The sequence below is a fragment of the Mesocricetus auratus genome, unplaced genomic scaffold (assembly GCF_017639785.1).
Source record: "Mesocricetus auratus isolate SY011 unplaced genomic scaffold, BCM_Maur_2.0 Super-Scaffold_15014, whole genome shotgun sequence".
NCBI lineage: Eukaryota > Metazoa > Chordata > Mammalia > Rodentia > Cricetidae > Mesocricetus > Mesocricetus auratus.
This window is the reverse complement of record NW_024429186.1, coordinates 51,441,514-51,469,480: the sequence shown is the minus strand read 5'-3', so window position 1 is coordinate 51,469,480 and position 27,967 is coordinate 51,441,514. Positions and strand designations below refer to the sequence as shown.

The window sequence follows — 27,967 nt, the reverse complement described above, 5'->3', positions numbered from 1 at the left end:
TAATTTAATCATTTTTCCTGTATCATATGAAATGTTTAATAATTTACTAGTTTTATATTGAAAGTTATCCTTGTCCATTTTATGTCTGAGGTACTTTAGAACAGTGAAGAAATGAGAAAATAGACTTTCATAAATGATTTTTTGGTGGTACTAAATTTATATGGTAGTTGGCAAATATTAAGTGCTTTTTTTATATTTTTTGAGATAGAGTGTGTTTCTGTGTTTCCATGCTTGCCTAGAGTCTTTAATCCTTCTCATTCAGCATCTCAGGATCTGAAATAATAGACATACAACATACGGTGTTTGGCTAGTTCTTGTTTTGTTTTTTACAACTTAATGATTTACAAAATGTACATTCCTGATGTTCTCTTTATGTGAACAGCAAAGATTGTAGTTTAGGTGTTAAACATTTTTCTGTCCCTGTTCAAATTATTATCATTCTATTAAAATTTTACATCCTGATTTTTCTGGTAATAAGTCATTTAAATAACTTTGCAAGGTCATTATAACTACTTAACAATTCTGTGTACTATGGTTTCCAAGTTTAGCTTTGGTTTTGTTTCGTTTTGAGATAGGGTCTTGCTAGGTAGCTGTAGCTGACCTAGGACTACTGTGTGGCAGCCGTGTTCCTTGACCTTGCATCTCTTCCTTCTTGTGCTTCCTCAGACCTGTAGTTGGCGGGTGTATGCTACCATGCTCAGCTCCATGTGTCTTTTCCTGCTGCAACCAGAAAGTGAATGAGATTGTGTCTTTGCTGTTTTCCATTTTTAACTCCTTAGTATGAGTATACGTAACACATGTACTTTGTCTAGCATTGCTTTCTTTTGAGACTGTTTCAGCTAACCTTGAGCTTGTGATTCTCCTGTGTCACCCTCTATGTACTGAGATTACATGTGTATACCACCACACCAAGCTATTTTGTGGAATTTTGTGAATTGTCATGAGTAATGTTGTATATTGAAATTTTTACATGATATTAATTTTACAATTAAGTGTAATGAATATTTGTAAACTGCTATAGGTAAATTTGCTGAAAATAGAAGTTACATGAACTTGTGTTGGAATAGAAACTAGAAAGAAAAATATAAACAGAAGCATTGTAGGTTGGTGTCCTTTCTCTTACTGATGAGGCAGAACAGGTAGACAGGTTTCTAGGATTTAATGAGGGAGGCACACACTTGCTGAAATACTTAGCACAAGACTTGGTATTTGACAGCGCTTGATAAATATGCATGTTGTGCAAGTGAAGACCAAAGACAAGACATTTTTATAGATCAATTCTTACTTGTCTAAAATGCGGTACATTTGTTTCCAAGACATTTTAAGGGAATGCTAGCTTTCTGTTACTGGAACAGTCGCTTTTATATATTTTATGTTTTTTGAGAGTTTCATACATTTTATTTTAATAATATGTACCCCTTAATCCCAACTGGTATGTATGTATGTGGTTTTGTTTTATTTTGTATTCCTTTCTTAACATATAACCCAATACACTCATGGTGTATGAAGTCATCCACTGGAGTATGGTCAACCTACCAGGGACTGGCCTACTTAAGGAAAACTGACTGTTTCCAGGAAACCATTAACTGTCGATAGTAGCTGCCCATGGTCACTTGACTCTTACTTCAGTGCCTTCATTGAAGCAGAATGTACTGGTGGAAAGTACATAGTTTCCAAAGCTCCTTGTTTCACGATTACCTGGAAACAGAAAAATCATCGGGGAAGGAGATAATGCCCTTCAGACAGTGTCCAGTTTTTTTAGATGTGTTTTCTAAATGTTTTATTTACCATGGAGCTATATTCTCAATTCTTCTAGATCTTGAGATTTTTATATATTCTATATGTTCAATATATTTATAATATACATAAATTGTGGCTTGGGAAAGTGGTATGTGTACATGAGTGCAGTTGTCTGTTTGTGGAGTCCAGAAGAGGGCGTCAGCTCCCTTGGAATTGGAATTAGAGGTGGCTGTGAGCCAACTAGCATGGGTGCTGGTGACTGAACTCTGATGTTTTATGATAATGGTGTATGCTATTAACTAGTGAGCCCTCTTTCCAGCCTCCAAATCTCTTTTAAAATGAGTATCCTGCTAGGTTTATTTCTTGTTTGGTTTTTCCAGACAGGGTTTCTCTGTGTAGCCCTGAGTGTCCTAGAACTCATTCTTTATACCAGACTGGACTTGAATTTAGAGATTAACCTGCTTCTGCCTCCCAAGTGCTGGGACCTGTTAGGTTTTTAAGCTTGAATATATGTGGTCTGGCAATATGGCTTAGCAAGTAAAGGTTCTTACTACTAAGTCTGATGACCTGAGTTCAATCCTTCTTAGTACCTACTTGTGGAAGGAGAGCACTGATTATCATTGTTGCTCCCTGGCCTTCAAATTGCCCCCTCCCAAAATAAATAAATGTAATATTTTTGGTTTTGTGTGCATTGTATGAATATTTTACCTATACATATGTATGTGTACTGTGTGTGCCTGGTACCTGCAGAGGCAAGAAGATCCCCTGTAATTTGAGATATAGGCAATTGTGAGCTGCCATGTGGGTGCTAGGAAATGAACCAGCAAGTGTTCTTACCTTTTGCTTCATCTTTCCAGCCCAATAAATGTAATTTGTTTTCTTTCGTTGGTTACTTGATTGGTTTTGTTGTATTTTTTCTTGAGATAAGGTCTCACTGTGTAAATCTGGCTGGCCTGGAATTAATCTATAGTCTAGGCTGACTTTGAATTCACAGAGCTCTGCCTGCCTCTGCCTCTCAAGGGCTGGGATTAAAGATATACACTACCATACTCAGCAATATTAGTGTTTTCAGTTTAATTATTTGCAGATTGGTGAGAAAATATATATGTGCTTATCAGAGGCTGAGAAGTCTTGTGTTTTTCTATCTTTTAGAAATTATTTTATGTGTGTCTTTTACCTGCATGTGTGTCTATGTACCACATAGGTTCCTGATGGCTATGGAACTGGAAGTACAGTTAGGATGCTGGGAGTCAAACCTGAGTCCTTTGGAAGAGCAAGCAGCCAGTGTTCTCCAGCCCTCCTGTGTTTCTCTTGATCACTCCTTACCTTAAGTTTTGAGACAATCTCACACTGACTTAGAGGTCATCCGTTAGCTGGGTTAGCTGACAGCAAGCCCTGGGGAATGCTACTATCAGCTCTGTTAATAACTTTAGCCAGAAAGTACATAAAAATATAATTCTTGGGAACATAACCTTAAGGGCAGGTAGTAATGGGAAAAGAAGAGAGATTCAACAGCAATCATAAAGGGACTTGGAGGAAAACCAAGGAAGTGGTGACACCTCAGAAACCAAGCTGTGACGAAGATTCTAAAAGTAAGAAGATATGGTTAGCAGCCTCAGATGTTGAAGATAGAGTGTACTGGAGAACAAATACCAATTTAATTTTGCATGTATGGCAATTGGTGGCCTTAATTAAGCCAGTGTCATTAGGCTGCTAAACAGAAATGTGTGGATAAGAAATTGGTAGGTGGGATGATAATGGAACCATTTCATGATTGCTTTATAATTTTAATATGAATTAGCTGTGTCTTAAATTTGCAAAATAGATATGTTCTGTTTTATAGATTAAGATTGGGAGAAGAGAAAAATCAAATAATTACAGAGTTGGAATTTACATATCTGTTTTCTACATTCCACTGCAAGAAAGAATGGAAACTATATGTCATTAAGTGGTAGGATTTTAATACAGAGAGTAAGAGAAATGTTAGGACATTTTGATTTCTCTGCTTATTTGAAGGAATAATATGTAGGATGTATCTGACATGTGGTTTTTAATTCTTCCTTTAGATTTAAAGAACATGTACAGAATAACTTGCCTAGAGATCTTTTAACTTGTGAACAGTTCATTCAACTGAGAAGGGAATTAGCTTCTGTAAATGGACACAGTGGTGATGATGGACCTCCTGGTGATGACCTTCCATCAGGAATTGAAGACATAACTGATCCAGCAAAGGTAACCTTTTGAATCATGCGCTCAGTGCATAAGAAGCTAGGTTAGCATATGTGGAAGGGTGATAAGTTCTGGACATTTAGGTCAATATGATTTAAGTATGAATGTAAAGGAGAAAGTCATAACCATGAGACATCTGGAAGTAATTTACTTTAGGAAAAATATTTTACTTTGACTGTAATCTTCTATTCCTATTTTTAAATATACATAAGAAATTGGGTTTTTGAAGTAATTTTATAAATCATATTTAAAACTGGGTGTGGTGGCACTTGGAAGGCAGAGTCAGGTGGATCTCTGTTAGGCCTAAGACACTCTCGTCTCCATATGAGTTCTAGGACAGCCAGAACTATATGTATATAGACCCTGTTTCAAACACCAAAGCAAACAAAAATTATATTTAAAATATTAACATCTAACAATTAAAAACTCTGTACTGAAATATGTGTAAAAGATACTTAAATGTGTGCTGTTGAGAATTTTCAGTATGTAACTTACAAGATTTTTTCTCTTTTTTCCAAGCTAATTACTGAAATAGAAAACATGAGACACAGAATCATTGAAATTCATCAAGAAATGTTTAATTATAATGAGCATGAAGTTAGTAAGAGGTGGACATTTGAAGAAGGTGTAAGTGTTTTATAAGTTCTCAAAATAATAAAAAGATTTTTTTTTTACTTCTTACAGCAGTGAAACCCTTGTTAATTTTTCTTTATCTTTGTATAAGTAATAACTCAAGGTATACATGTCAGTTGTATTTAACATTTCGCATGACCAGTTTTAGAATCTTACTGCATTCAGATTTCAAATGCAAGATTCCTGATTAATGTGGATACCTTTAAAAATCAACTTGATTCAGTTATACCTTACGGACAACAGAACAATTGTCCTAAGGGTGGGGATTAAGCTCAGTTTGAAGACCACTTGCCCAAACATGCATGAATCTCTGATCCCAGCACCACATTTAGACCAGGTTTGGTACCGAATCTTATAACTCAGCACTCGGAAGCTAGAGATAAAAGGTTCAGAAATTAAAAGTTATCTTCAGTTACTTACAAAAATTAAAAATAGACACACCTCTCCATTATAAGTGAATGGTATTTTTTCTTATAAATGTAACTATTTTCTGGCTGCCTGTGTAAAGTATATGTCACAGGTTATAAAGTATGCAGTTCATTAGTTCACAGATAGTTACTATTCGCAGAGTCAACTTGATTACATTTTTCTCGCCTCTCCTCTTCAGTTCTTCTTATTCTACTTACAAACCTGCAACTTGGCTTCCGTAGCCCTAGGCTTAAGGTTTAATATAGCTTTCTTTTTGCAAGTTACCCTATCATGGACTAGCCTATGGATGGAGTTTTATGTCTATTGTTTTGTGTCTGGCTGTAAAAGAATTTGATGGATATACAGTATAGTTTAACTAGAAATCAAAATAAAGAATGATTCCTTTACCTTAAATAGTCTCCTTGTCCACTGTCATTCCTGTCCTTGTATAACTATGTTAAAATGGTCATTTTAGAACTACATAACCAAGAATAAAATTGTCTATACAAAATTTTTAATATTATAAAAATGACTAAATAGAACTAGTGTGATATCTCAGTGGTTAAGATTGTTTGCTGCTCTTATAGACGATCCAAGTTTGGTTCCTAGCATCCATGTTGTGGGGGGGCTCAGTTTAGAGGATCCACACCCTCTAAACTTTGGGTACCTGTACCTGCATGCAAGTAGTGCACATAAACTCATGTAGCTACACACACACAAGTAAAAATAAAAATATATATATTGTTTACAAAGACCAAATAAATGGAAAATGTATTCTTTTCTGTTGTTGAACTCATAGTAGTTAAACTTAATTTTTAAAAAAATTTATGCCAGGTGTAGTGGCTAATGCCTTTAATGCCAGCAAGCACTTGAGAGACTGAGGCAAGCAAATCTCTGGGAGTTTGAGGCTAGCCTGGTCTACAGAGACGCCCCCCCCCGGAAAAAAATTAAATTTTTTCTTTGTATTTGAAATAATTTGTATCGTTATACTTAAAATATTTGGGTTTACTTTTATTGCCATACAGTAATTTTTTTTCTACAGATTAAAAGACCTTATTTTCATGTGAAACCATTGGAAAAGGCCCAACTAAAAAACTGGAAAGAATACTTAGAATTCGAAATTGAAAATGGGACTCATGAAAGAGTTGTGGTTCTCTTTGAAAGATGTGTCATATCTTGTGCCCTCTATGAGGAGTTTTGGATTAAGGTAAGAAAATTATGTAGTGTTTAACTTGAATATATTATAAACATTGATCTAGTGACTAACCTTTTTTGTACTTCTGTTGAATGTTGTTCATATAACTATATCTGTTGCATTAGGAGATGGTCTGCTTGCAACCAGATTTGACTGCTGCATATGCCAACCTCGTTGCCTCTCTTCGTCCTTCCTTACAGAAACTAGTCTAGTGGTTCAATAAAGGTGCTGAATGGGTTTACAAATAGAATTTTATCGTTCTGTCACATATTTAATCACATGTTCAACTGTAAATTATTCAGTATTTCCTCTTTTCTGTATGTAGTATGCCAAGTACATGGAAAACCATAGCATTGAAGGAGTGAGGCATGTCTTCAGCAGAGCTTGCACTGTTCATCTTCCAAAGAAACCCATGGCACATATGCTTTGGGCAGCTTTTGAGGAGCAGCAGGGTAAGAAGGAGAAGGTTCAGTTGATTTATTTTAATTAATTTATGTGAATGGGTGTTTCTCCTACATGGCATGTCTGTGCTTAAATATTTGCAGAGGCCAGAAGAGGGCATGGAATCTCAGGCCTGCATTTAACAGATGGTTTTGGGTGCTGCGAAGTAAACCTGGGTCCTTAGCCCGTGCTCCTAACTGCTGAATCTTATTTCCAGCCCCTTAATGATACTTTATTTAGCACTTTGTCAGTTTGCAATTACAAAAATTGAGTACTGGAGGATGTATAAAGAAGAATTTGATTAATTACTTCTATAAAGCTATGTTGTTTCCTTAACAACTCAGCCTTGTCATATCCTAAGATTAGCCGTAGACAGTGCAAAATAAGCATGGCTATTTATTACTTCCCCACATCCCCTCAAATAGAGACCTAGATTTAGCCTGTGGGCTGTGTTTCAATTCTTGATATCAAGTCTATTTCAGAAATTTAAGCAAGTGATATAAAGTCTATTTTAGAAATTTAAATAAAAGTGTAAATATTTGATTTTAGGTAACATTAATGAAGCCAGAACTATCTTGAGAACGTTTGAAGAATGTGTTCTAGGATTGGCAATGATTCGACTGCGAAGAGTAAGTTTAGAACGACGTCATGGAAATATGGAAGAAGCTGAACAGTTGCTTCAAGATGCTATAAAGAATGCCAGATCAAATAATGAATCATCATTTTATGCTATCAAACTAGCCCGACATCTTTTCAAAATACAAAAGAATCTTCCAAAATCAAGAAAGGTGCTTTTGGATGCAATTGAAAGAGATAAGGTATGCATATTAAAAAAAAAAAAAAACTAGTGCTTTTTCCCTTTGGCAACTGTGATGAAAGATTTGGTCTATACAGTAATATATGTTATTACTAAATGAGGACAAAAGTCCCTCTAAACTGATGTTGCCATTTTTAACATTTTTTTTCTAATTATTTTGAATTTAAAGTTTGAGGAAATTATGATTACTGAGTTAAAATTGTAAATATTGTGGTAGAAATTGTATAAACTTAATGATTAAAGAGCCAGGGAGAAGACTAGGAGCAACAGCTAACAGTGTCAAAAAAAGCAGTATGATGATTGTCTTTTGCATAAGTTATTTTTACCAGGTGGTGGTGGCTCACACCTTTAATGCCCGCGCTCATGCGTCAGAGGCAGGCAGATCTCTTAGTTGGAGGCCAGCCTGGTGAACACATCAAGTTAGTTACATGACAGCCAAAGCTGTTACACAAAGAAACTCTGTTTTGAAAAACCAAACAAAAACAAAAAAATTCCTTTTGTATAATAATAGAAGCTAGTGTATTGAAAATGCTTCCTTTTGTAGATTTAAGCTGTATTGGGCCTGTTGAAGATACAAGTTTATAGTTTTTTGTTTTTGTTTTTTTACGAGACAGGGTTTCTCTGTATTGTTTTGGAGGCTGTCGGTCCAGCCTGGCCTCGAACTCACAGAGATCCGCCTGCCTCTGCCTCCCGAGTGCTGGGATTAAGTTGTGTGCCACCAACGCCCAGCTGCAAGTTTATAATTATTTGTAATCACAAGTAGAGGTATAATATATAGATTATCCTTTTGTATTTTAATTTCCAAACTAGACCAAGTCCAATTAACTAACATAGGATATTGAGCTTGAATTGCTTAGCATGTAACAACATAGCGCAGTTTGGGAAATAAGAATATTGCTAAGGAAACAGGGATTGTGACCCAGTAATAGAGTACCTGCCTACTATTCTTAGTGTCACAGGACAGGGAAAAATATTTCCTCAAGAATATGTTTCACTTCATTATATACATGCTGAAAACATTGATATGAGTTATATTTTAATCATAAATACTTATGCTTTAATTAAAATATTGTAGGAATGTTACTAACTGATACTGCTTTTTGCTCAGGAGAACACAAAGTTATACCTCAATTTACTTGAAATGGAATACAGTTGTGACCTCAAACAAAATGAAGAAAATATCCTCAATTGCTTTGACAAAGCCATACATGGCTCATTGCCTATTAAAATGAGAATTACATTTTCCCAAAGAAAAGTGGAATTCCTTGAAGACTTTGGTTCAGATGTTAATAAGTAAGATCGTAAATCCATCATCTTTTTGAATGGAACATGAGCATTGTTATTGTGATGAGAATTTGTGGTTAATTAATATATTTCTAAATTTATTTAAAAATTTTATTATGTGTATGATGGATAGGTATAGGAGAGGGTTCATGTGTTCTAAGATGTATGTGAAGAAATCAGAAGGTAACTTCATGGGGTTTTCTCTTACCTTTTCATGGTGCTAGGGATCAAACTCAGGTCATCAGGGTTTCCCAGATCATGCTTTATGTCCTGAACTACGTTGTTGGAGCTAAGCTAAATTTAAAAATGTTTGTTAAGGCTACTTTTCCTTTAGAGACATGTAGAAATAAATTCAGTTTAGTAAATGGGTGTATGCTTAATAGACTGAAGCTTTATCAAGTCTTCAGAACTATTTTATTTGTGTGTGCATATGCCATGGTGCACATATGGAGGTCAGAAGACAATTTGTAGCAGTCAGTTCTCCCCTTCCACCATGTGGGCCCCACACAAATAAGTTAAAAACTCAACTATGAGACACATGAAGGTAGGAACGTGGGATGGCTGTAGTTGATGTAAAGCTCAGTGGTGGAGTTATGTGTCTGTCATGTACAAGACCCTGAATTCAGTCCTCAGCAACATGCAGAGCTAGGATAGGACTGACTAATGGGTAAGAAATGCCATTTTATCTCAGCTTGGTAAAGAAGGTAGATGTGGTCACACTGATCTTGCTTATTGAATTCATCCTCCTGAATCTTAAAAACTTAAAAGTTGAGGATGATGCAAGTGTTTGCAATAGCTTTGGGGGGGCAAAATCTAAATTTGAGATTGAAATCTGATAACCCTGAAAGTAGAAATATTGCCTACAACATTGGTAAAGTTCCAGTCTTTCTCTTGTTAGTAAATAAATATCCCCAGCACTCGGGAGGCAGAGGCAGGCGGATCTTTGTGAGTTCGAGGCCAGCCTGGTCTACAGAGTGAGTTCCAGGATAGCCTCCAAAGCCACAGAGAAACCCTGTCTCGGAAAAAAAAAAAAAAAAAAAGTAAATAAATATCCCAGTGCCTAATAGCATGTATATGCCTTTGCTGATATGATTTACACTGATTTCTATGGAAACCATTTGAAACTTGAGTGTCTGTAGGCATGTGCTTGTTTTTGATGGTAAATTTTCATCTTAACAGAGCAGCTAGTGTTTAGTTCTTGAAATCATGCTAAGTATTTTATATTTATGTAGTATAAAATTCATAGCCATTTAAATGAATATACTGTTATTTTAGTTGATGAAGAGAGGCTCACTCACATCTTATTTCATAGTTTCTGCTCTTAACTACCTTGTATACGATATAATCAGTATTTTACACTGAAAAAGGTACACAGAAGGACTGACTTTATGTAAAGCTTGCTTTTCATTGGGATAATATGATTCTTGGATTCTACAAAAGTATATGAAATAGTATAGACTTTATCTGTCAAACTTCCTAGAAGAGGTATTCTCATTTTGTCCTTAGTGGATTCTGAAGAAAGAGAGAAGCACAGTGATGGAAATAGAATACATGTAACATGCATGAGTGGAATAGTATGTGACATAGTCTAAGTATTGAATCCAAGACCTTGTACATGGCAGTTAAGTACTTTACCCAGTGACCCAGTGGTTCTCAACCACTTTCAAGGGGGTCACATACCAAATACTCTGCATTATCAAATATCTACATTATGATTCATAACAGTAGCAAAATTAGTTATGAAGTAGGAATGAAAATAATTTGATAGTTTGGGGTCACTACAACATGGGGAATTATGTTAAAGGGTTGAAACATGAGGAAAGTTGAGAACCACTGCACTGACCCATTGAACCTACTTCACCAGAACAAAGTAGGGTTTTTTGCTGTTGTTGTTTTAAATTGTATTCCTAGGTCACCTTGAATTCAGAGATGTATCTGCCTCCTAAGTGTAAGGGTTAACAGCATAAAAATATGTATTACACCTCTCCAGAACAAGGATCTTGATTGCATTGTGCCTTTGAAGTTCAGAGATTGAACCATCAGCATTAAACAGCAAATTCTTAGAATTGGTACCTACAGAATTAAATGGACTATCATTTTGACTTGGTAGTAATATCCAAATTACTGGTTCAATGAAAAGGTACTATGTAGGCCCTTTAACTAAGATTTCAGTCTTAAAAGACAAGACAGAGATACCAGTTAGAAATAGATGTGAGCTCGGGTTTTTTGTTTTGTTTTTTAAAAATACATCCCTAAGGGTATTCTTTACCTTCCACTTCAGGCTTCTGAATGCATATGATGAACATCAAACACTTCTAAAAGAACAGGATACCTTAAAAAGGAAAGCTGAAAATGGGTATGTAAATCCATGATAAATCAGGAAGGGATGCTTAAAATTTTTTTTCCCATATGAAATTGAAAGTTCTTTTTAAAAACATGTACTTTTGAGTGTGACTTCTATATTATAACTGTATACTTTTTATATGGCTTGGGGAAAAAAATACCACAGATGGTTGAGCTTAGAAGCAAGTATGAAGGCCACTTTCAGCCTACCACTCTTCAAGGCCCCAAAATGAAGATTTCCTTGAACCTGGAGATGAGACTGATGATGACTAGAGTTGGGTCACTAACCTTAAGTTGAGGGTTGTTAGGAAATGCTTATAGTTGGAATGATAGTTCAAAGCAATCTGGTGGCAGTTACAATAGGATTGTGTAGCTAGAAATAATTGGAGGTAAGTTTGTCCTGTGATGTTTGTTCATCTACAGCATAGCTGCTTAGCTGTAACTGGTTATGCAGAAATGTGTAGACAGTTTCTGGTTTTTTACTTGGTCAGGATTAAAGGCATGCACCACCACACTGAACTAAAAAACAAAGCATAGGTCACATCCAGACCTTAGGCCAGTTTGCTACCTCTGGCACAAAGAAAGAACTGAGTATGTAATTTCTCAGCAAGAGGTCTCCCTGTATGAATGGAGAACTGTAGTGTAGATCTGTGGAGAGTAAGAAGGCTATAAAGTCAAAGGCCAGATTGGAAATATATTAAAGTGGCAGACTACTGTTGGTCATTTGAGGACAGGGATCCGTACCATCTGCTATTGGCAGCTAATGTAGATGGCAACTCATAAATATATTAATGGTAGGTTAAGTTCTTAGGATGGAGAAGTTTTGGAGATTGCTCCATAACAAAAAGTAAACTGGGCTTAGCCTTTGGTCTGTTTACCAGTTTGCAGTCCCCACCCCGGACTATCTTGTTCTGAACAGCACCTTGCTCCCAAAAGATGGTTGAAAGCATTAACTACAATAAATGTATATAATATAATCATCTAGAAAAGTTCCTATCTATGGGAAATTTGAGTTTTTATCTTGACCTTTTATATAGTTCAGAAGAACCAGAAGAAAAGAAAGTGCACACAGAAGATATGTCATCTGCACAGATCCTTGATGGGGATTTACAGGCAAATCAAGCTGCATATAATTACAGTGCCTGGTATCAGGTAGGTCTTCGTAATTTATTCTTTGCAATGGTTCTGCATTGTATATTTCCTTATGTGGTTAGTAGTGGAATTTTACCAGTTTAATTTTATACTAGTATGCTGACATATTTTACTTTTACCTTTTCAGTACAATTATCAGAATCCTTGGAATTATGGACAGTATTATCCTCCACCTCCAACCTGATGGAAAAATGTAAATTTCAGATTGGTTATATGAGAAATGTGGAATTATTTTTTGAAGGATGTAAACATAGCATAAGCTTGTTGTATTTGATAATGTCTTCCCAGTTTCTGTATAACATTTGTTTAGCTAATCGTAGAAAATGTCAATTGGTGTACCATAGAAACTTTCCTACCATTTTTAAAATTTACTTTTTATTGAAGAACTATTTTTATTTTATTTTCATTAAGTGGTCTAGAATTCTTTTGCAACTCATGCAAGAGATTTGTAGCCTTAAGTGTAGGAAAAAAAAAAAAACTGACTGCAAATCATGTCAGTTACAAGATTCTGGGAAAAAAAAAGGGCTGGTTACTGAGAATTTTCTCTCCTTAAAAATAGGATTTAAGATATCCTAAGGTTGTCTATATGTTTCAGTTATAGTTGGAAATTTGGCTCTAATTGCAAGAAAGATGAACTATTAATATTATAAACGAGAAAGTATGTCAGCATCCCCTTAAGAAATGAAATATCAAAGTATGCTTTGAAAACTTTGTATCTAAAATATTCATGTAAAATTTGTAAGCTTTCATTTTGATCAGTTATCTTTTTTTGTAATAAAAATGACTCATGCAGCAATTGTTTATGAATTCATTTGTGGGAGGCATACCAAATACAAACATTGAAGTATGATTTCTTCTCTAAATTTATTATCTTCTTGACCTTTCACCATAGAGTATTATTTTTAAAATGTCCTAGACAAAGCTAGCCACCTTGATTAACAGAGGAACTCCTGAGTTCTACTTTACCTAATCTGAACATTAGTACAGCAACAGAGTACATCAGTCAAATCAAGATAATCCATGACATTTTTATTGAGCCTTTTAGTTTATAATATGAGGTAAAAGGAAAAGCAGTTCTCTTTAATACTTTACACAGCTATAGTAAAATATCTGAGACTTAAAGGGACTTCCAGGGGATTACATTTCTCAAATCAAGTAAACAAGCTTTAACTCCTTGGATTTTCCAGTCCATTCTTCCCTTAAAGTACTAACAAGCTCTAATTAGTCACATTAAGTTTCAAGGCCAAGTTTTTATTGTTGCTGATGTCTTCAGATCTGAAGCATTGGTTTCAGTCAATATCTACTAATTCCACTTCAAAAATGAGTTTGGTGTTTGGTGGAATTCTGCAAGAAATGGTCAAGGTAAATTTGATGAAAAGTGCCTCTACCCCAAACACTAAATCACAGTATAATATTAGAATTGTGAAATTTGGCTATTAGTAATTTAAACTCAAAAGGAAAGGAAGAGAGTTGTTTGGTGATACACCCTTACTAAGTCCCAACATTTTTGTGGTGAAGATGGTTAGTTCAAAGGTAGCCCAGAGAGGTTGTCCCAATAAATTTAAGAGATTTGTATTTGACTCAGAGGCTATCTTAAGTTTCCTAAGTGATCAGTAGAAACCATAAAAGTTGAATTTCAACAACTATTCTTACCTGAATGACTCACTAATGTACCGAATTAGCCATTATCTTATGAAGGCTACTATAGTACTTAAAACATCTGAGTGAATCAGCATCTAAGGCAGAGAATGACGCCTATTGTATTAAAAAGCTAAGTTCAGGAGTGCTTGCTGACATTAACAACTTTAATGCCAGAACTAGAAGAGGCAGGCAGTTCCAGGGCTACACAGAGAAACTATTTCCAAAAAACAAAGTAGGGGAAAAAAAAAAGGTAATGGTTTCTTTGTACACATCAGATCAATCTTAACAATGCTTTCACATGAGATGAAGTTGCCAGCTAGCTGAAATGAATTTTAACTTTTTGTTATTTGTGACAGGGTTTCTGTGTAGCTTTGGAGCCTGTTCTGGAACTTGCTCTGTGAATTTAAATTTTTAAGACTAGAGAGGACTTCCAACCTGAACTTCACTCCTTATCCCCCACAAATCCTACTATAAAAACTATTTTGGCCAACAAGTATGGAATCAACAGCTAATAACTACTTTCCACTTAACTATTAAAGCCTAAATGGTAGAATCATTGCCTTTCTGTTTTTTGTAAATGCTGACAAACCAATTTGTCATAGAAGTACTGTAATTATTAATAAATGCTTACTAACATTTGTCTTGTGGTCTTCATTTTACATGTGGTAACCACTGTTTGTTTGTTCTATTTCTAAATTTTAAATTCTTACTCAGTTAAATAACACAAAACTGTCCCATAAATATGACCACTGCATCTGGTGGATTAGAAATTTAAGGTTAGCCAAAGCTACAGAAGACCCTTTCTCCACAAGAAGTTGAAATTTAAGAATTCCAAATGTCAGTTGTCAACATGGTGCACACAGACTCTCATCTAAAAGAAAAAAAAAACAGCAAGAAGATTAAAAAAGAAGATCTGTACAAAGTTTGATTACTTTGTATCAGAAGAAAGTATCAGCCAGGCAGTATGACATTCCTATGGCTTCAGTAGACAGGATTGTCTCAGTAAAGCTATACAGAAATGATTCTTGATTTTGCTCCCACAGCATCTTTCACACCTCCAGGAAGGGAGGTGTGTGTGTGTGTGTGTGTGTGTGTGTGTGTGTGTGTGTGTGTGTGTGTGTGTGTGTGTGTGTGTGTGTGTGTAAAATAGAGAAAGGATACTTGGCATCAGGCTGTCCTTTCTTTCCATAGGCCCATTCTGGTTCAATTTCCAGTCGAGCCTTTTCTCCTTTACTCATAGTCAGGAGCGCTTCATCCCACTAAAAGCAAAAACAAAATGCATGGAATTACAGAACAGCAAACATACATATTTTTTAATTCTTTTGGTGCTGGAAGATGGCTTAGAAATTAAGGGATCTTAACACTTTTGCAGAATTCAGCTCCCAGCACCCAAATCAAGCAGCTCCTATCTGCCTAAGGAATACTCTGTTATGGCTTTCATGGGTATTTATATCCATAAAACATACAGAACACTTGTAAACTAGGCTGGCCTTGAATTCATACAGAACCACTTGCCTCTCCAGTGCTGGGATTAAAGTGTGTGCCACCATTACTGTAAAAATAATTTTTAGCCAGGTGGAAATGGCTCACACCTTTAATCTCACACAGACAGAGGCCAGCCTGGTCTACAGAGCTAGTTCCAGGACAACTAGGACAGTTTCACACAGAAACCCTGTCTCAAAAAAACAAAATAATGTTTTAAAAATTATTTCTCTAATGTGCTTGGATAAATTCCTAAATCTTTGTCTTCAATTTCTTCAATATAAAGTCTCAAGTTCAAAGCAGAGCTCCACTCAGTTTATTTTTTCCTTGTTAGTTTGAAGATCAAGCCTTATACATGTCAGTCAGTCAGGCTGCATCTTTTACTAAAACCTGATTTTCTGTTTAGAGTTCCACACAGGAATCTTCAAGCCTCATCTTACACTTAAAGCAGTATGTCACATTTTTATACCTACATTAGGTAAACATTTTGGATGTCACCATTTGAGTTTCTGAGCAACTACAATAAAACAGGTAGTCCCTAACATGAATAAAAGCTACACAGAGGAACCCTGTCTTGAAAAACTAAAAAATAAACATAATTTGAGGGAAATTATCAACCCAACTTATAATTTCAATGTAGTATAATAGTTGATACTTAAGATTTGTTATTTCTCGGGCTGGAGAGATGGCTCAGAGGTTAAGAGCACTGACTGCTCTCCCAGAGGTCCTGAGTTCAATTCCCAGCAACCACATGGTGGCTCACAACCATCTACAATTCAATCTGGTGCTCTCTTCTGGCAGAACACTGTATATGTAATAAATAAATCTTTAAAAAAAAAAAAGATTTGTTATTTCTCATATGCTTGGGCAAAGGCATGTTGATGTCTCAAAGACTTAGAAAAAAATAAAACCCTGTTTCTATAAGCACATATGACAAAAAAGTTATGTACTGTCTTTTTTGTTTGTTTGTTTTTATGAGACAGGGTTTCTCTGTATTGTTTTCGAGGCTGTCGGTCCAGCACAGCCTCGAACTCACAGAGATCCGCCTGCCTCTGCCTCCCCAGTGCTGGGATTAAAGGCGTGTGCCACCACTGCCCGGCTTTAAGCAGATCTTAAATGCTCTTTCTGCTATTTCTCTGAGGCAGACAGATCTGTCTCACTTTTCTGTCTCCCTTCCCTTTCCCCAACTCCTCCCAATAAAACTTCCGTCTCATGTTAAAAACAAAACTCAGGAAAGGCTGTTTTTTTCTTCGGTAAGCTTATACTACTGTATGAATCCCCATTATATTAAATTATACTCCCTAAACCTTATAGCTCTGGAGTTTTATCAGTATTCTTGTTTATTTTGAGACAGGGTCTCTAAATAGGCCTGGCTATGATATATAGATGGGTGGAGCCTCCAATTTGAGAAATTGACACCTAAAAAACTTGTACCAGGTCAGTCAGCAAGGATACTACAAAGCCTGTCTGCCTTTAAGGATTATTTTCATTCTATCTCCAACCCTAATTATTGGACTTCTACAAAATGTCTCTTGTGTGCTTTGGTGTCTGAATGATAACGTCCCCATAGGCTCATATATTTGAGTTTAGTACCCAGCTGATAAACTGGATAAACTGGTTTGAATGATTAAGAAGTGTGACCTTACCAGGTGTGGTGGGACACATCTTTAATCCCAGCATTTGGGAGACAGAGGCAGGTGGGTCTCTGAGACTAGCCTGATATACAAAGTGATCCACAGAGAAACCCTGTCTTGAAAAACAAAAATAAGTGTGGCCTTGTTGGAGGAGGTATGTTGTTGGGGTGTGGGCTCTGAGGTTTTAAATGTTCATGCCAAGGCCCAGCATCTCTCTGCCAGGTGCCTGTAGATCAGGAAGTAGGGCTCTCAGCTACATTTCCAGCACCATGCCTTCATGCTCGCTACTATGGTATTATTAATGGACTGTGCCTCTGACACTATGCAAGCCTCCAATTATATGATCATGGTGTCACTGCACAAAAAAAGAATAACTGAGACATGTTCAGAATCCAGTGCAGTAAGACCATGCTGGTCAAATGTTCCATCACAAAGGTGCTCACCATCCCCACAATCCAAACTTTTTAGGAGCCTCACAACACCACAAACAACATCTGTTAGAATACCAGGGATTCTACTTACTCCTCTGATAACCTTGCCAACTCCAACCTTGAAGCTTAAAGGCTTGGCATTTTTCTTCTTCTTTGAACCTGCAGAACAGATTTATCTTTAAATCAAATAATGCAGTTTTAATTACCTTCTAAACTGTAATATTAGGTATTTAAGAACTGCCTAACAAAGTCACAAAAGTAATCTTAAACATGTTTCAAGTATATGATTGTTGTGAGACTCACACACACCCCTACCTACTTACAGTTGCCTGTAGCCTCAAGGTGAAAACACCCGGAAAGCAGAGGATAAGGACCACTAAATAACATGCTGTACTGCCTCATTCTTTGTTTGAAGGAGAATATTATTACATAGCTGGCCTAGAACTCACTACTTAGAACTAGAACGTACAATGAACTTTCCTGCCTGCTGTCTCCAGAGTGCTGGGATTATTTCTATTTTGTCTTTTAAAGTATTCAGGGATACTACTAGGTTTGAATATTGCTTTTCCTTGCTAACCTGATAGAAAGGCTTCAAGGGAACCTATTAAGTGGTGATTAAATGCAAAAGGGAGATGAATGCTTTTTCAATAGGAACAAGTCCCTCATTCCTGTGGAGCTATGGCACTGACTTCCCTCAATCATGGCCACATAAATGCTTCTCTTCTTGTAGTCCCCACTTTTTTTAGGACAGACAGCACATGACACCAGGCGCAGAGCAGATGGCACTTCCACTGTGCTCTTGGAGTACCGTAACTCAGAGCCAAGCTAACCCTCTTTAATAGTCTATTGGTTCTAAAACACACAAAGCTTTCCTCCAGTCCTACCTTTGCTTCCCAACTGATCAAGATTAGCCAGGCAACAACCTGTAAATGGTAGACCACTAAGAAAATCCTGGTACAAAAGACATCAGGGACAAGTAACAGCAAAGAAAAAGAATGGCCCTTGCTCATCTTTCTACTGCACAAAAGATAAGACTTACTTGTTTGAATATTAGTATCAAAAACAGTTCCATCCGGGAGTGTCCCTGTATACCAGCAGTGAACAATGTCTCCCTTTTTAGGAAAGTTGGTTTTATCTCCCTTTTTTAGAATAGATTTTGTATATTTAGGTGGACCCTAAAAACAAAATATATTGTTATTTATGTTCTTTTAAAAAAGATGACAAAATCCTGATATCTAATGGTTACCAAAGTTAGATCAGAGTAACAAACTACTTATAGCCGACATGAGTTAAGAAACCATGTTAAAACAATGAGAATATTATTCACATGAGGCTATAATTTAATGTCAAATAATTTATAGCATCCTTCGAAACTAAAATTCTTAAGGCATAATTGTTAACTATTCAGTATCATAAATTCTCAAGTTAGAAAAACAATACTAAATTCCTAAGGTATCTATGATATCCCCTACCCCCATACCAGCTGTATTATCAGACTGTTTTTTATCATACTTAATAAAAATGAATACAGTGATATTCCCTCCATCCACAGCCTGAATATGACCCCTCAAGAATCTTAGATGGAATCAGGAATGGTGGCACACAATCCTAGTAGTCAGAGGCAGAGAAAGGCAGATCTGTGAGTTCAAGGCCAGCCCAGTCTACATAGCAAGTTCTAGGCCAGTCCAAGTTGCAATAAATTTTGGAGGGAAAAAATGCTCATGCAAATAAATGGTTTCTGTATTCAGAAATGGATCTGCAACATCCAAATTAATTTTTGGTTTACAAATCGTTTAAAACAAGTAGAAAAGCTATTTTAAAACAAGTAGAAAAGCTATATTTTGTTCCTGTGTTATACCCTGCAAATCAGATATTCACACTATGACTCATAACAATGGCAAAATTAGTTATGAAGTAATAAGGAAATAATTTTATGGTTGTGGGTCACTACAACATGAGGAATTGTATTAAAAGGGTCACAGCATTAGGAAGGTTGAGAACCACTGCTCTATGGTTACCCTCTGAGAAATTCAACACTCCAAAAGAATTTACTGTCTACTCCAGCCATGGCTAAAGGTTAAGAAGGCTCTTGCCTCAGTCTGTGGTTTAAGAGCCTAAATGACAACACTTAGGTTTCCTGCTCTACCTTGGGTCTTAAAAACAGCTGCACTTCTTGCTCTTGTCGAGTCTTTGCCAATCCCTCTCCCTCATTGTTATTCTTCCTTAAAAGGTCCAGTCACCCACTCATATAAATGGAGCTTAGCTCTGAATAAAACTGTGCAAATTTAGTCTGCTGGGTATATCTTTGACATAGGTAGTTATTGACTGATGTTCAAAATTACTACTCTTGTCCTGAGTTGAATTCCCAGCAACCAACAACACCTGTTGGCTCACAGCCATCCATAATGAGATCTGGAGCCCTCTTCTGGCCTACAGGCATACATGCAGGCAGAACACTGCATACATAATAAATCTTTTTTTTTTTCCCTTGGTTTTTCGAGACAGGGTTTCTCTGTAAGGCTTTGAAGCCTATCCTAGCACTCACTTTGTAGAATAAATAAGTCTTAAAAAGAGAAAAATTATTACTCTCAGGCCTGCAGTGGTGGCACACACCTTTAATCCCAGCACTTGGGAAGCAGAGGCAGGTGAATCTCTGTGAGTTAAAGACCAGCATGATCTTCAAGAGCTAGTTCCAGGACAGCTTCCAAAGCCATAGAGAAACCCTGCCTCGAACCCCCCCCCCCAAAAAAAAAGCTGGCTAGAAATAAGCCAAGCTAAGGCCGGGCATTCATAAGAATAAGCCTCTGTGTGATTTATTTGGGTGTTGGGCCCCCAAAAGAACTAAGATAAAAAGGGTAAAGACCCAAAAAAGTAAAACCAACCAACTAGGGGAAAGGGTTTATTTTGGCTTTCATGTCTCAATCACAGTTCACAGTCAGGAAAGGAGTCAAGGCAAGAGTAATGACAGGAACAGATAGAGGAAAGGTTACCTACCGGCTTGCTCAGCTTGCTTTCATATACAACCTTAGATCATTTGCTCAAGGTGGGCTGGTCTATCCCATGTCAATCAAGAGAATGCCCCCACAGACATGCCCACAGACCAATCTGATGGCAGCCAATCTTCAACGGTGGTTCCCCTTTCCCATGTGACTAGCTTTGTCATGTTAACAAAACTAACAGCACGAGATACTATTAAACATCCTATAGCCCAGCATAGTACCCATCAATAAAGAAATATTAAATTGAGCCCCAAAGCTCTCCTTCTGCCCCAACAAACACAAAAAAACCAAATAAGCAGAAAAGTCTAATTTGGGCCTGGTAGCCTATGTGAATCCCACCCAGCCCTTGGGAGACCGAGGAAGGATCATCATGTGTAGCACCAAACTTCTGGGGGTTCTGTCCCTGCTTCTCTTGGAGTGCTAGAATTGCAGACAGTCCACTATTCCATCTAGCTTAACATGGGTTTTAGTGATTCCTGAGTCGTCTCTCCTGTAATGCGAATATTTTTACCAACTGAGCTGTTGCACCAGCCCACCACTGTCTTAAGAGAAATGTATCCTATGAGCTAGATGAGTACCATTGAGGGCAATGAATTGCATTCTGATTTTAGAAGATTGTCTTGTGACTTTGGCCACAAGTTAACCAAACTAACACGAACTCAGACCTGGCCTAATGACCACTTTGTGCTTATTTCTTCATTTTTCCTCTGTAGTTCCACAGTACGAGCATAGAAAATAACAACAGGGGTGAGTACAGTATTACTAAGAGACTACAAGAGCCAGGAAGAGAGAGAGTACGTAGTTGACTTCAATGTTCCCAATTTAATAAAGCAAATGAGAGCTAAGGACACAGGAGAAATAAAAGGAAAGGTATGTATTCATAGGACTTCTAAGCCAAGAAATAATGGTCAAAGTTATAGGTCTTAACAAAAATCACCCATTAAAATTGTCTAGACTTTTTCTGGCTCTTAAAAAAAATATGTTTTGGCTGAGAGTCAGTGGTGCATGTTTTTAATCCCAGCACTTAGGAGGCAGAGGCAGGCGGATCTCTGTGAGTTGGATGCCAGCCTGGTCTACAAAGTGAGTTACAGGACACAGGACAGGCTTCAAAGCTACAGAGAAACCCTGTCTCAAAAAAACAAAACCAAACAAAACCCCCAAAATTGTGTTTTACCAGAAATTCTTTTTCTTAAAACACACACTTGTGCGTGGCGGTGGTGGCGCATGCCTTTAATCCCAGCACTCGGGAGGCAGAGGCAGGCGGATCTCTGTGAGTTCGAGGCTGGGCTGGACCAACAGCCTCCAAAACAATACAGAGAAACCCTGTCTTGTAAAAACCAAAAAAAAACCACACACGTTTTGAGACAGAGTTGTATTAAGTAGCCCTTACTTACTGGCTTGGTACTCACTATGTAGACCAGGATGGCCTGGGAATCACAGAGGTCTGCCTCCTGAGGGTTAGGATTAAAGGTGTGCACCATTACCACCACCCCCTTTCTTAACTCTTTACAATGTATCATCTTGTCTTATAACATGTCTAATTTTCATGAGGATACACTATGTTCATTGCTTTTGAAACCCTGTAGTAATCATAGATTTATTTACTTTTATAGCCACTCAATATTTATTCAATAGATAAAAGTCATCAAACATAGTAATAATAAAACTCCGAACTGTTCTGTGTATACGTACCCACAAACATTAATTTGTTCTCTCTGGAAAAGACTGCAAAACTCACTTAGGAGACAGAGGCAGGCAGATCTCTGTGAGTTGGATGCCAGCCTGGTCTACAAAGTGAGTTACAGGACACAGGACAGGCTTCAAAGCTACAGAGAAACCCTGTCTCAAAAAACCAAAACCAAACGTAACTATTTGACTTTATTACATCTTAACTTACAGTCTGTGGATACATACCCAAATGCTATAAAACTAAATGTAGATTATTATCACTGACACTGACTGCTTGCAATGAATAAGTGTAAAGCTGGGCCTACAATTCCTGTACTTAGGTGGGTGAGGCAAGAAAATGAAAAGTCTGAAGCCAACCTAGACTAAAAAGCAAAACTTTGCCTCCAAAACAAACAAACTCCCAAATGATTAATCAGATTCTTCAAACTTTATATAAGGATGTAAAACCTGGGAAAGATGAGACATGATCCCATACCCTGAAGCCAAGCCTGGACTGTTTTCATAGCCTGGCACATCATGCTCACCAGAAAAAGCTAAAAATAACTCAAAAGGAAGTTTCTTTAATTCAGACCAACTTAGCTCCCAAATCAGGTTCTTAAAATAGTTCAGAAAACCTGGGAGCTCTGGCCAGAAGCTACTGCTCTTTGGTTTACTTCTATGCTAAGAATAGGGAGTGGTATACCTACGCTCTGAAAAGTAGCTGCACTCAACCATGCCGAGTTTATTTATAAAGCAAATGTTAGCTGGCCTGGGGGCTAATCCCTGCTAGTCGGGTGACAGAGGCCAGCCTGCACAACTTAGTGAAGCCCTTCTCAAAATTAAAACAAGTTCTTGGAATTAATGTAGTGGTAGAGCACTTGCCTACCAAGCATGAGGTCCTAGGTTCAATTCCTAGTACTAAAAGAAGAAAAGTAAAAGCCGTCATATACAAACCTCATCAAGAGTCTCTTCAGACTTGGTTTCTTTGGGTTTATCATCAAGCTTCACATTTTTCACTTGTTCAGATACTTTACTTACAGTTTCAGTACCCTTGAAACGCTGTAAAAAAGATTCTAGCATGAGTACTGGACATAGGCCAGGAATTAGGAAGATTCCACCCTTCCAATAAATGAGCACCTGCACAATGATACAAACTTATGTATCAATAACTCAAACAAAAGCAGACCACCCAAGGGAATCATCTAACAACAAAGATATTACTGGTTTAAATATATAACGTCAGTAAGTTATGACCCTCAAACCATTTCATGATATGAATTCTAAACAAGCACCATGACCTTCAGACAAGGATATCAGACACATACTACTCATGACTCTTTCAATAAAAACCCTTTTCTGTAGATGGTGGTGACTTTGCAGTAAACAAACACCGAAGGGTTTCTTTCAGTCTGTTTTTATCACCATGACATAGAACGCACTGTTTCCACATAACAAGTTATAACACTGTAGAGAATGTCAACTGGCAGCCGGGCGTTGGTGGCACACACCTTTAATCCCAGCACTCGGGAGGCGGAAACAGGGGGATCTCTGTGAGTTCGAGACTAGCCTGGTCTCTGAGCAAGTTCCAGGACAGGCTCCAAAACAATACAGAGAAACCCTGTCTCGAGAGAAAAAAAAAAAAAAAGTCAACTGGCTTAACGAATTATGACTTAAGAGTTTGTGCATTGATTTATACCAGTAGGTTTTTTTTTGTTGTTGTTGTTTTTTTTAAATCTGGTTCCTTTAAAAAATAACCCAAACACTCAACCATGTTGTAAACTAGCCTTGCCTGTTATGGTAGAAAGTCCAAATTATGATCATAATTAAGAAAAACTGCAGGTGGGAAAGCCTCAACATACTCTTCAATAAAAAGTGCGTTTAAAATTTGTATGTGAGCCGGGCTTTGGTGGCGCACGCCTTTAATCCCAGCACTCGGGAGGCAGAGGCAGGAGGATCTCTGTGAGTTCGAGGCCAGCCTGAACTACCAAGCGAGTTCCAGGACAGCCTCCAAAGCCACAGAGAAACCCTGTCTCGGGGAAAAAAAAAAAAATATATATATATATATATGTATGTGAGGCCAGGGGGTGGTGGCACACACCTTTAATCCCAGCACTTGGGAGGCAGAGGCAGCCGATCTCTGTTGAGTTCAAGACCAGTCTGGTCTACAAGAGCTAGTTCCAGGACAGCCCCAAAGCTACAGAGAAACCCTGTCTCGAAACCTCCCCCGCCCCATAATTTGTATGTGAAGACAAAATTTCTAAATGAAGTTCTTCTAGTAGGATGTTATCACTTACCTTCGTTTCAAAAAGATGGTTGTAGGCTGTAACCAAATGGTCCTTATTAGCAGTCTTAGCTACATTTTTAATGTTACCCAATAGTTTATGCTCTGCAAGAAACTACAAAGAGAAAATCTCATTAATTAAAACAATTTTCCTCAAGCAGGAAGGATCTAAAATTAGAAAATGGAGTCTGGAGCTGAGGATGTAGCTCAGTAGATAGAGTGCTTGCCTAGTACCCAAAAGCCCCAGGATCCATTCCACACACCACATAAACTGGTTTTGCTGACACACACCTGAAATCCCAGCACTGGTATCAAGACCATGGCCAGGTACACAGTGAGTTCAAGACTAGGCTGAGATACATGAGACCCTGTCTCAGAAAACAGAAAGAAAATGGAGCCTAGTATAATGAAGCTGTAGTCTGAGGCAGGAGGATTTCTTGAGTTCAGGAATTCAAAGAGAAGTCTGTAAAGATAGTGAGACCCTGTCTCAAAAATCAGGAAACTTAGAAACAATCTTTTTGTGCTAGCTGTTAATGTTTCCCATAGTAATAATGAAGAAATAAACACTGTACTTTATATCTCATTCTTAAAAGGCATATTTTAAATATTTAAGGGTTAGAACTATATTGTATGGGGGACAGATTCATTCTAACCTTTCTCCCATTACAGAATACACAGAAAAGACTATCTAGACATTAAGCATAGTATAAGCAGCTGTTCCTGGTAGAATGCTATTGGCATGCCTTTAAAAGCCCACCACATCAAGCCAATAAATAAATAAATAAATGTAAAATATCAAAGCACCTGTGAGGCTAACCAGCATGCAGTTTCAGGCCATCTTACACTACTTCACAGTTAAGACTGTCTCAAGAAACAAACAAGCAAAAGCAATAATAATAATAATAAAATCAATTCATAGTATGTTTATCTTAAAATCAGGTGAGGATTAGAAATCTTGTGTTAAAAATTAAAAAAAATTTTCTTGTGTTTGTCAGTGAGTGTGTGTGTCTGTGTGGACACACAAAACATACACGGTGTGCTCGCAGTCCTCAGTTTCCACCTTATTTGAGACAGGGTCTCTCTTATAGGCTAGGAGTCCTAAGAGCTTCCAAGGATTTGCTAGTCTTCACTTCCCACGCAGCACTGTGACATGAGTACTAATACTTCCTGTCGCATCACATTTGTGTGGCAAACACTTCACCCACTGAGCATTTTCTCCAGCCTTTATTCTAGTCTGCTTCCTTTACTGTATTTAAAAGTTGCTGGTCTCCAAATTTTCTTGAAGTATTTTTTAGCACCTAAGGTTTTTTTTTTTGGTTTGTTTTATTTTGAGACAGAGTTTCTCTGTGTAGCTTTGGAGTTGTCCTGCTGTAGACCAGGCTGGCCTGGAACTCAGAGATCCACCTGCCTATGACTCCCAAATGCTGGGATTAAAAGGTGTGTACCACCACCGCCATCCCCAACACCCTTTGAGACGAAGTCTCAGCAAGTTACACTGACCAGCCTAGAATTTACTATGTATGTAGTTCAGGCTGACCTGGAACTCACAGAGATCTATCTACTTATACTTCTGAGATTAAAGGTGTGCACCATCACCTGTGCTACAAATGGGTGGCTAACATGGAGACACTGCATCAAAATTTTCAATGATAAAGGACAGGCAAAATATAGAAATAATCAGTTACTTCAGCACTCTTGTGATTTTTTTGAATGAGTCCAAGAAGATATCTAAAACACAACTACCTAATATTTTTACAATTAACAGAAATAATGACCATCAACTAATTAAGGTAAGAAAATGATCATTGGGGACCATGCACTTATTACAAAATATTATGACATTCCAAATCTCCTGAAACTGTCCAAGTCAGGTTAGTATAACCTAAGAGTATAAAAGGAAAACAAAAACTTTAAATTCTACATCGGGATAAGTTGTTTAAAGACAGATAAAAGATGTACAGTATTGAGGTATTGAATGTCTAACTCTACTTTTTTTTTTTTTTTTTTTTTTTTTTACCCGAGACAGGGTTTCTCTGTGACTTTGGAGACTGTCCTGTAACTAGCTCTTGTAGACCAGGCTGGTCTCGAACTCAGAGATCTGCCTGCCTCTGCCTCCCGAGTGCTGGAATTAAAGGCATGCGCCACCACGGCCCGGCCGCTATGGCTCAAGAAAAAGTAATTCCGTTAAAAGAGCAAAAGGGTCTACTTGCAAGGCGTCTTTCCTTTTCATTCTTGTGTATTCAAACATGGAGCATAGTTCCTATTCTTACCACACGTTATATAAATAGTAGCTGAACTATATCCTCATGTCAGATTATTTATATTCAAGGACTTGGGAGTGTAAGAGTTCTTGAATCTCCCTGTCAAGACCCTAAGTGAAAATACAGTTCTGTCAAAAGAACCCAGAAACTTAAAATAGTGGTAATAGTACGACTGGAAAAACACAGGCCTGGGTTTGTGAACGATCACTGCAAAATATGCATTTAAATGGCTGTCACCAAAAGCATTTTCAATCTTGGGAATCACAGAACACTCAGTATTTTGACATTTTAGAATTTGAAAAACTGTAGAAAAAAAATCAAACTCAGGTTGCACCTTCTTGATTTTAGGTGGCAGATAGATGAACAACAGCGCGTACAATCACTCAGCAATTTAAGGAGATCGGGAACACGACGACATGGTGGCGCATGGCTCTTACCCTAGCACTTGGGAGGTGCAGGAAAGGGGATCAGGAGTTTGGGGCCAGTCTGAGCAACAACAGACGTTGCCCCCCCCAAAAAAAACATTAAAAAACGGGTGGCGGTGGCGACTGGAATGATCATTTCTGAAGGACAAAAAGTCAAGTCTGACAAAACATAGCCTGTGACTACAAATGGGTGGCTAAGATGGAGTCAAGGCTGAAAACTGCGTCAGAAAACTACCATTTTTGAAATCTGCGTGTTTATAGCCATAGTATTAAAAACCTCACATTGAAGTCCCCTAATTATAAAGGTAAAAGGGTTTTGTAACAAAAAAAGTTAAATCACGGTATCGTGGGTTTTTCAAAATCAGACCATTACAGTTCGGTATCTAGTAAACTGGTAAGACGAGTAAGATGCACACACGACTCCCACGTCTTTACAACCCTCCCGTTTCCCAGTGGCCAGCATCTGCGCCCGGGAATCTAGCATCCCCATTCCTCGGCCCCGCCTCAGACACCGCCGTCTACGACCGCAGCTCGCTCGCCTGCCCCACGAAACAAGGCCGATCCCGGCGGAAGCAGGGGCGGCCCAGGGGGCGGGAGGGTGCGAGCTCACGAGGGCCGCTCGGGCCTGGCCAGCACCGGCCACAGCAGGCGAGGGCGGGGGCACCGAGGAATCCGGGATGTAAGGCATCTCAGGGGGGTGAAGCGGCCCCGGAGCGCCCCGGCCCGGCCTCCCAGGTGCCTCTGGTACCGAATCTGAACCGTGATCCTGCAGAAACTTGATAATGTCCTTCTTGGGCAGCTGCTCGCTGCGCAACTGCTCCACGGTCCAAGCACGCTGGGGAACAGCCGCCGCCATCTTCCCCCGCTGCCGCCGCCGCACTGAGCCAGCCCGCCTCAGTCCAG

At 37.9% G+C, this 27,967-nt stretch overlaps 2 protein-coding genes and 1 non-coding gene across 5 annotated transcripts in view; 2 read left to right on the top strand and 1 right to left on the bottom strand.

The window, feature by feature from the left end:
- Positions 1-14,519, top strand: part of Prpf39 (pre-mRNA processing factor 39) — a 25,602-nt gene extending 11,083 nt beyond the window's left edge. For all 3 annotated transcript variants that reach the window (XM_005073502.4, XM_040743018.1, XM_021229214.2), the window contains exons 6-14: positions 3,807-3,972; positions 4,489-4,596; positions 6,053-6,217; positions 6,531-6,657; positions 7,196-7,464; positions 8,572-8,756; positions 11,029-11,103; positions 12,128-12,242; positions 12,370-14,519. In XM_005073502.4, the coding sequence (XP_005073559.1) occupies positions 3,807-3,972; positions 4,489-4,596; positions 6,053-6,217; positions 6,531-6,657; positions 7,196-7,464; positions 8,572-8,756; positions 11,029-11,103; positions 12,128-12,242; positions 12,370-12,426 (1,267 nt within the window). In that variant the 3' untranslated portion in view covers positions 12,427-14,519. The remainder of the gene's footprint in view (positions 1-3,806; positions 3,973-4,488; positions 4,597-6,052; positions 6,218-6,530; positions 6,658-7,195; positions 7,465-8,571; positions 8,757-11,028; positions 11,104-12,127; positions 12,243-12,369) is intronic.
- On the top strand, positions 7,508-7,594 carry LOC121139628. The gene has a single exon (XR_005876537.1). It is a non-coding gene; the product is annotated as a small nucleolar RNA SNORD127 (small nucleolar RNA).
- Fkbp3 (FKBP prolyl isomerase 3) lies at positions 13,251-27,967 on the bottom strand. The gene is made up of 7 exons (XM_005073503.4): positions 27,813-27,967; positions 24,392-24,493; positions 23,052-23,156; positions 18,470-18,605; positions 17,522-17,589; positions 15,045-15,142; positions 13,251-13,586 (listed from the first exon to the last, which is right to left on the bottom strand). Exons 1-7 carry the CDS (start codon positions 27,918-27,920, stop codon positions 13,532-13,534), a joined length of 672 nt encoding a protein of 223 aa, XP_005073560.1. The 5' UTR covers positions 27,921-27,967; the 3' UTR covers positions 13,251-13,531.

Excerpts from the sequence above, each read along its gene's own strand:
- Fkbp3 (XM_005073503.4), bottom strand. The coding sequence starts at position 27,920 with ATGGCGGCGGCTGTTCCCCAGCGTGCTTGGACCGTGGAGCAGTTGCGC. Across the intron at positions 24,494-27,812 it reads AGGATCACGGTTCAGATTCG|TTTCTTGCAGAGCATAAACT; the intron begins GTACCAGAGGCA and ends TTCTCTTTGTAG. Across the intron at positions 17,590-18,469 it reads TGATACTAATATTCAAACAA|GTTCAAAGAAGAAGAAAAAT; the intron begins GTAAGTCTTATC and ends TCTGTTCTGCAG.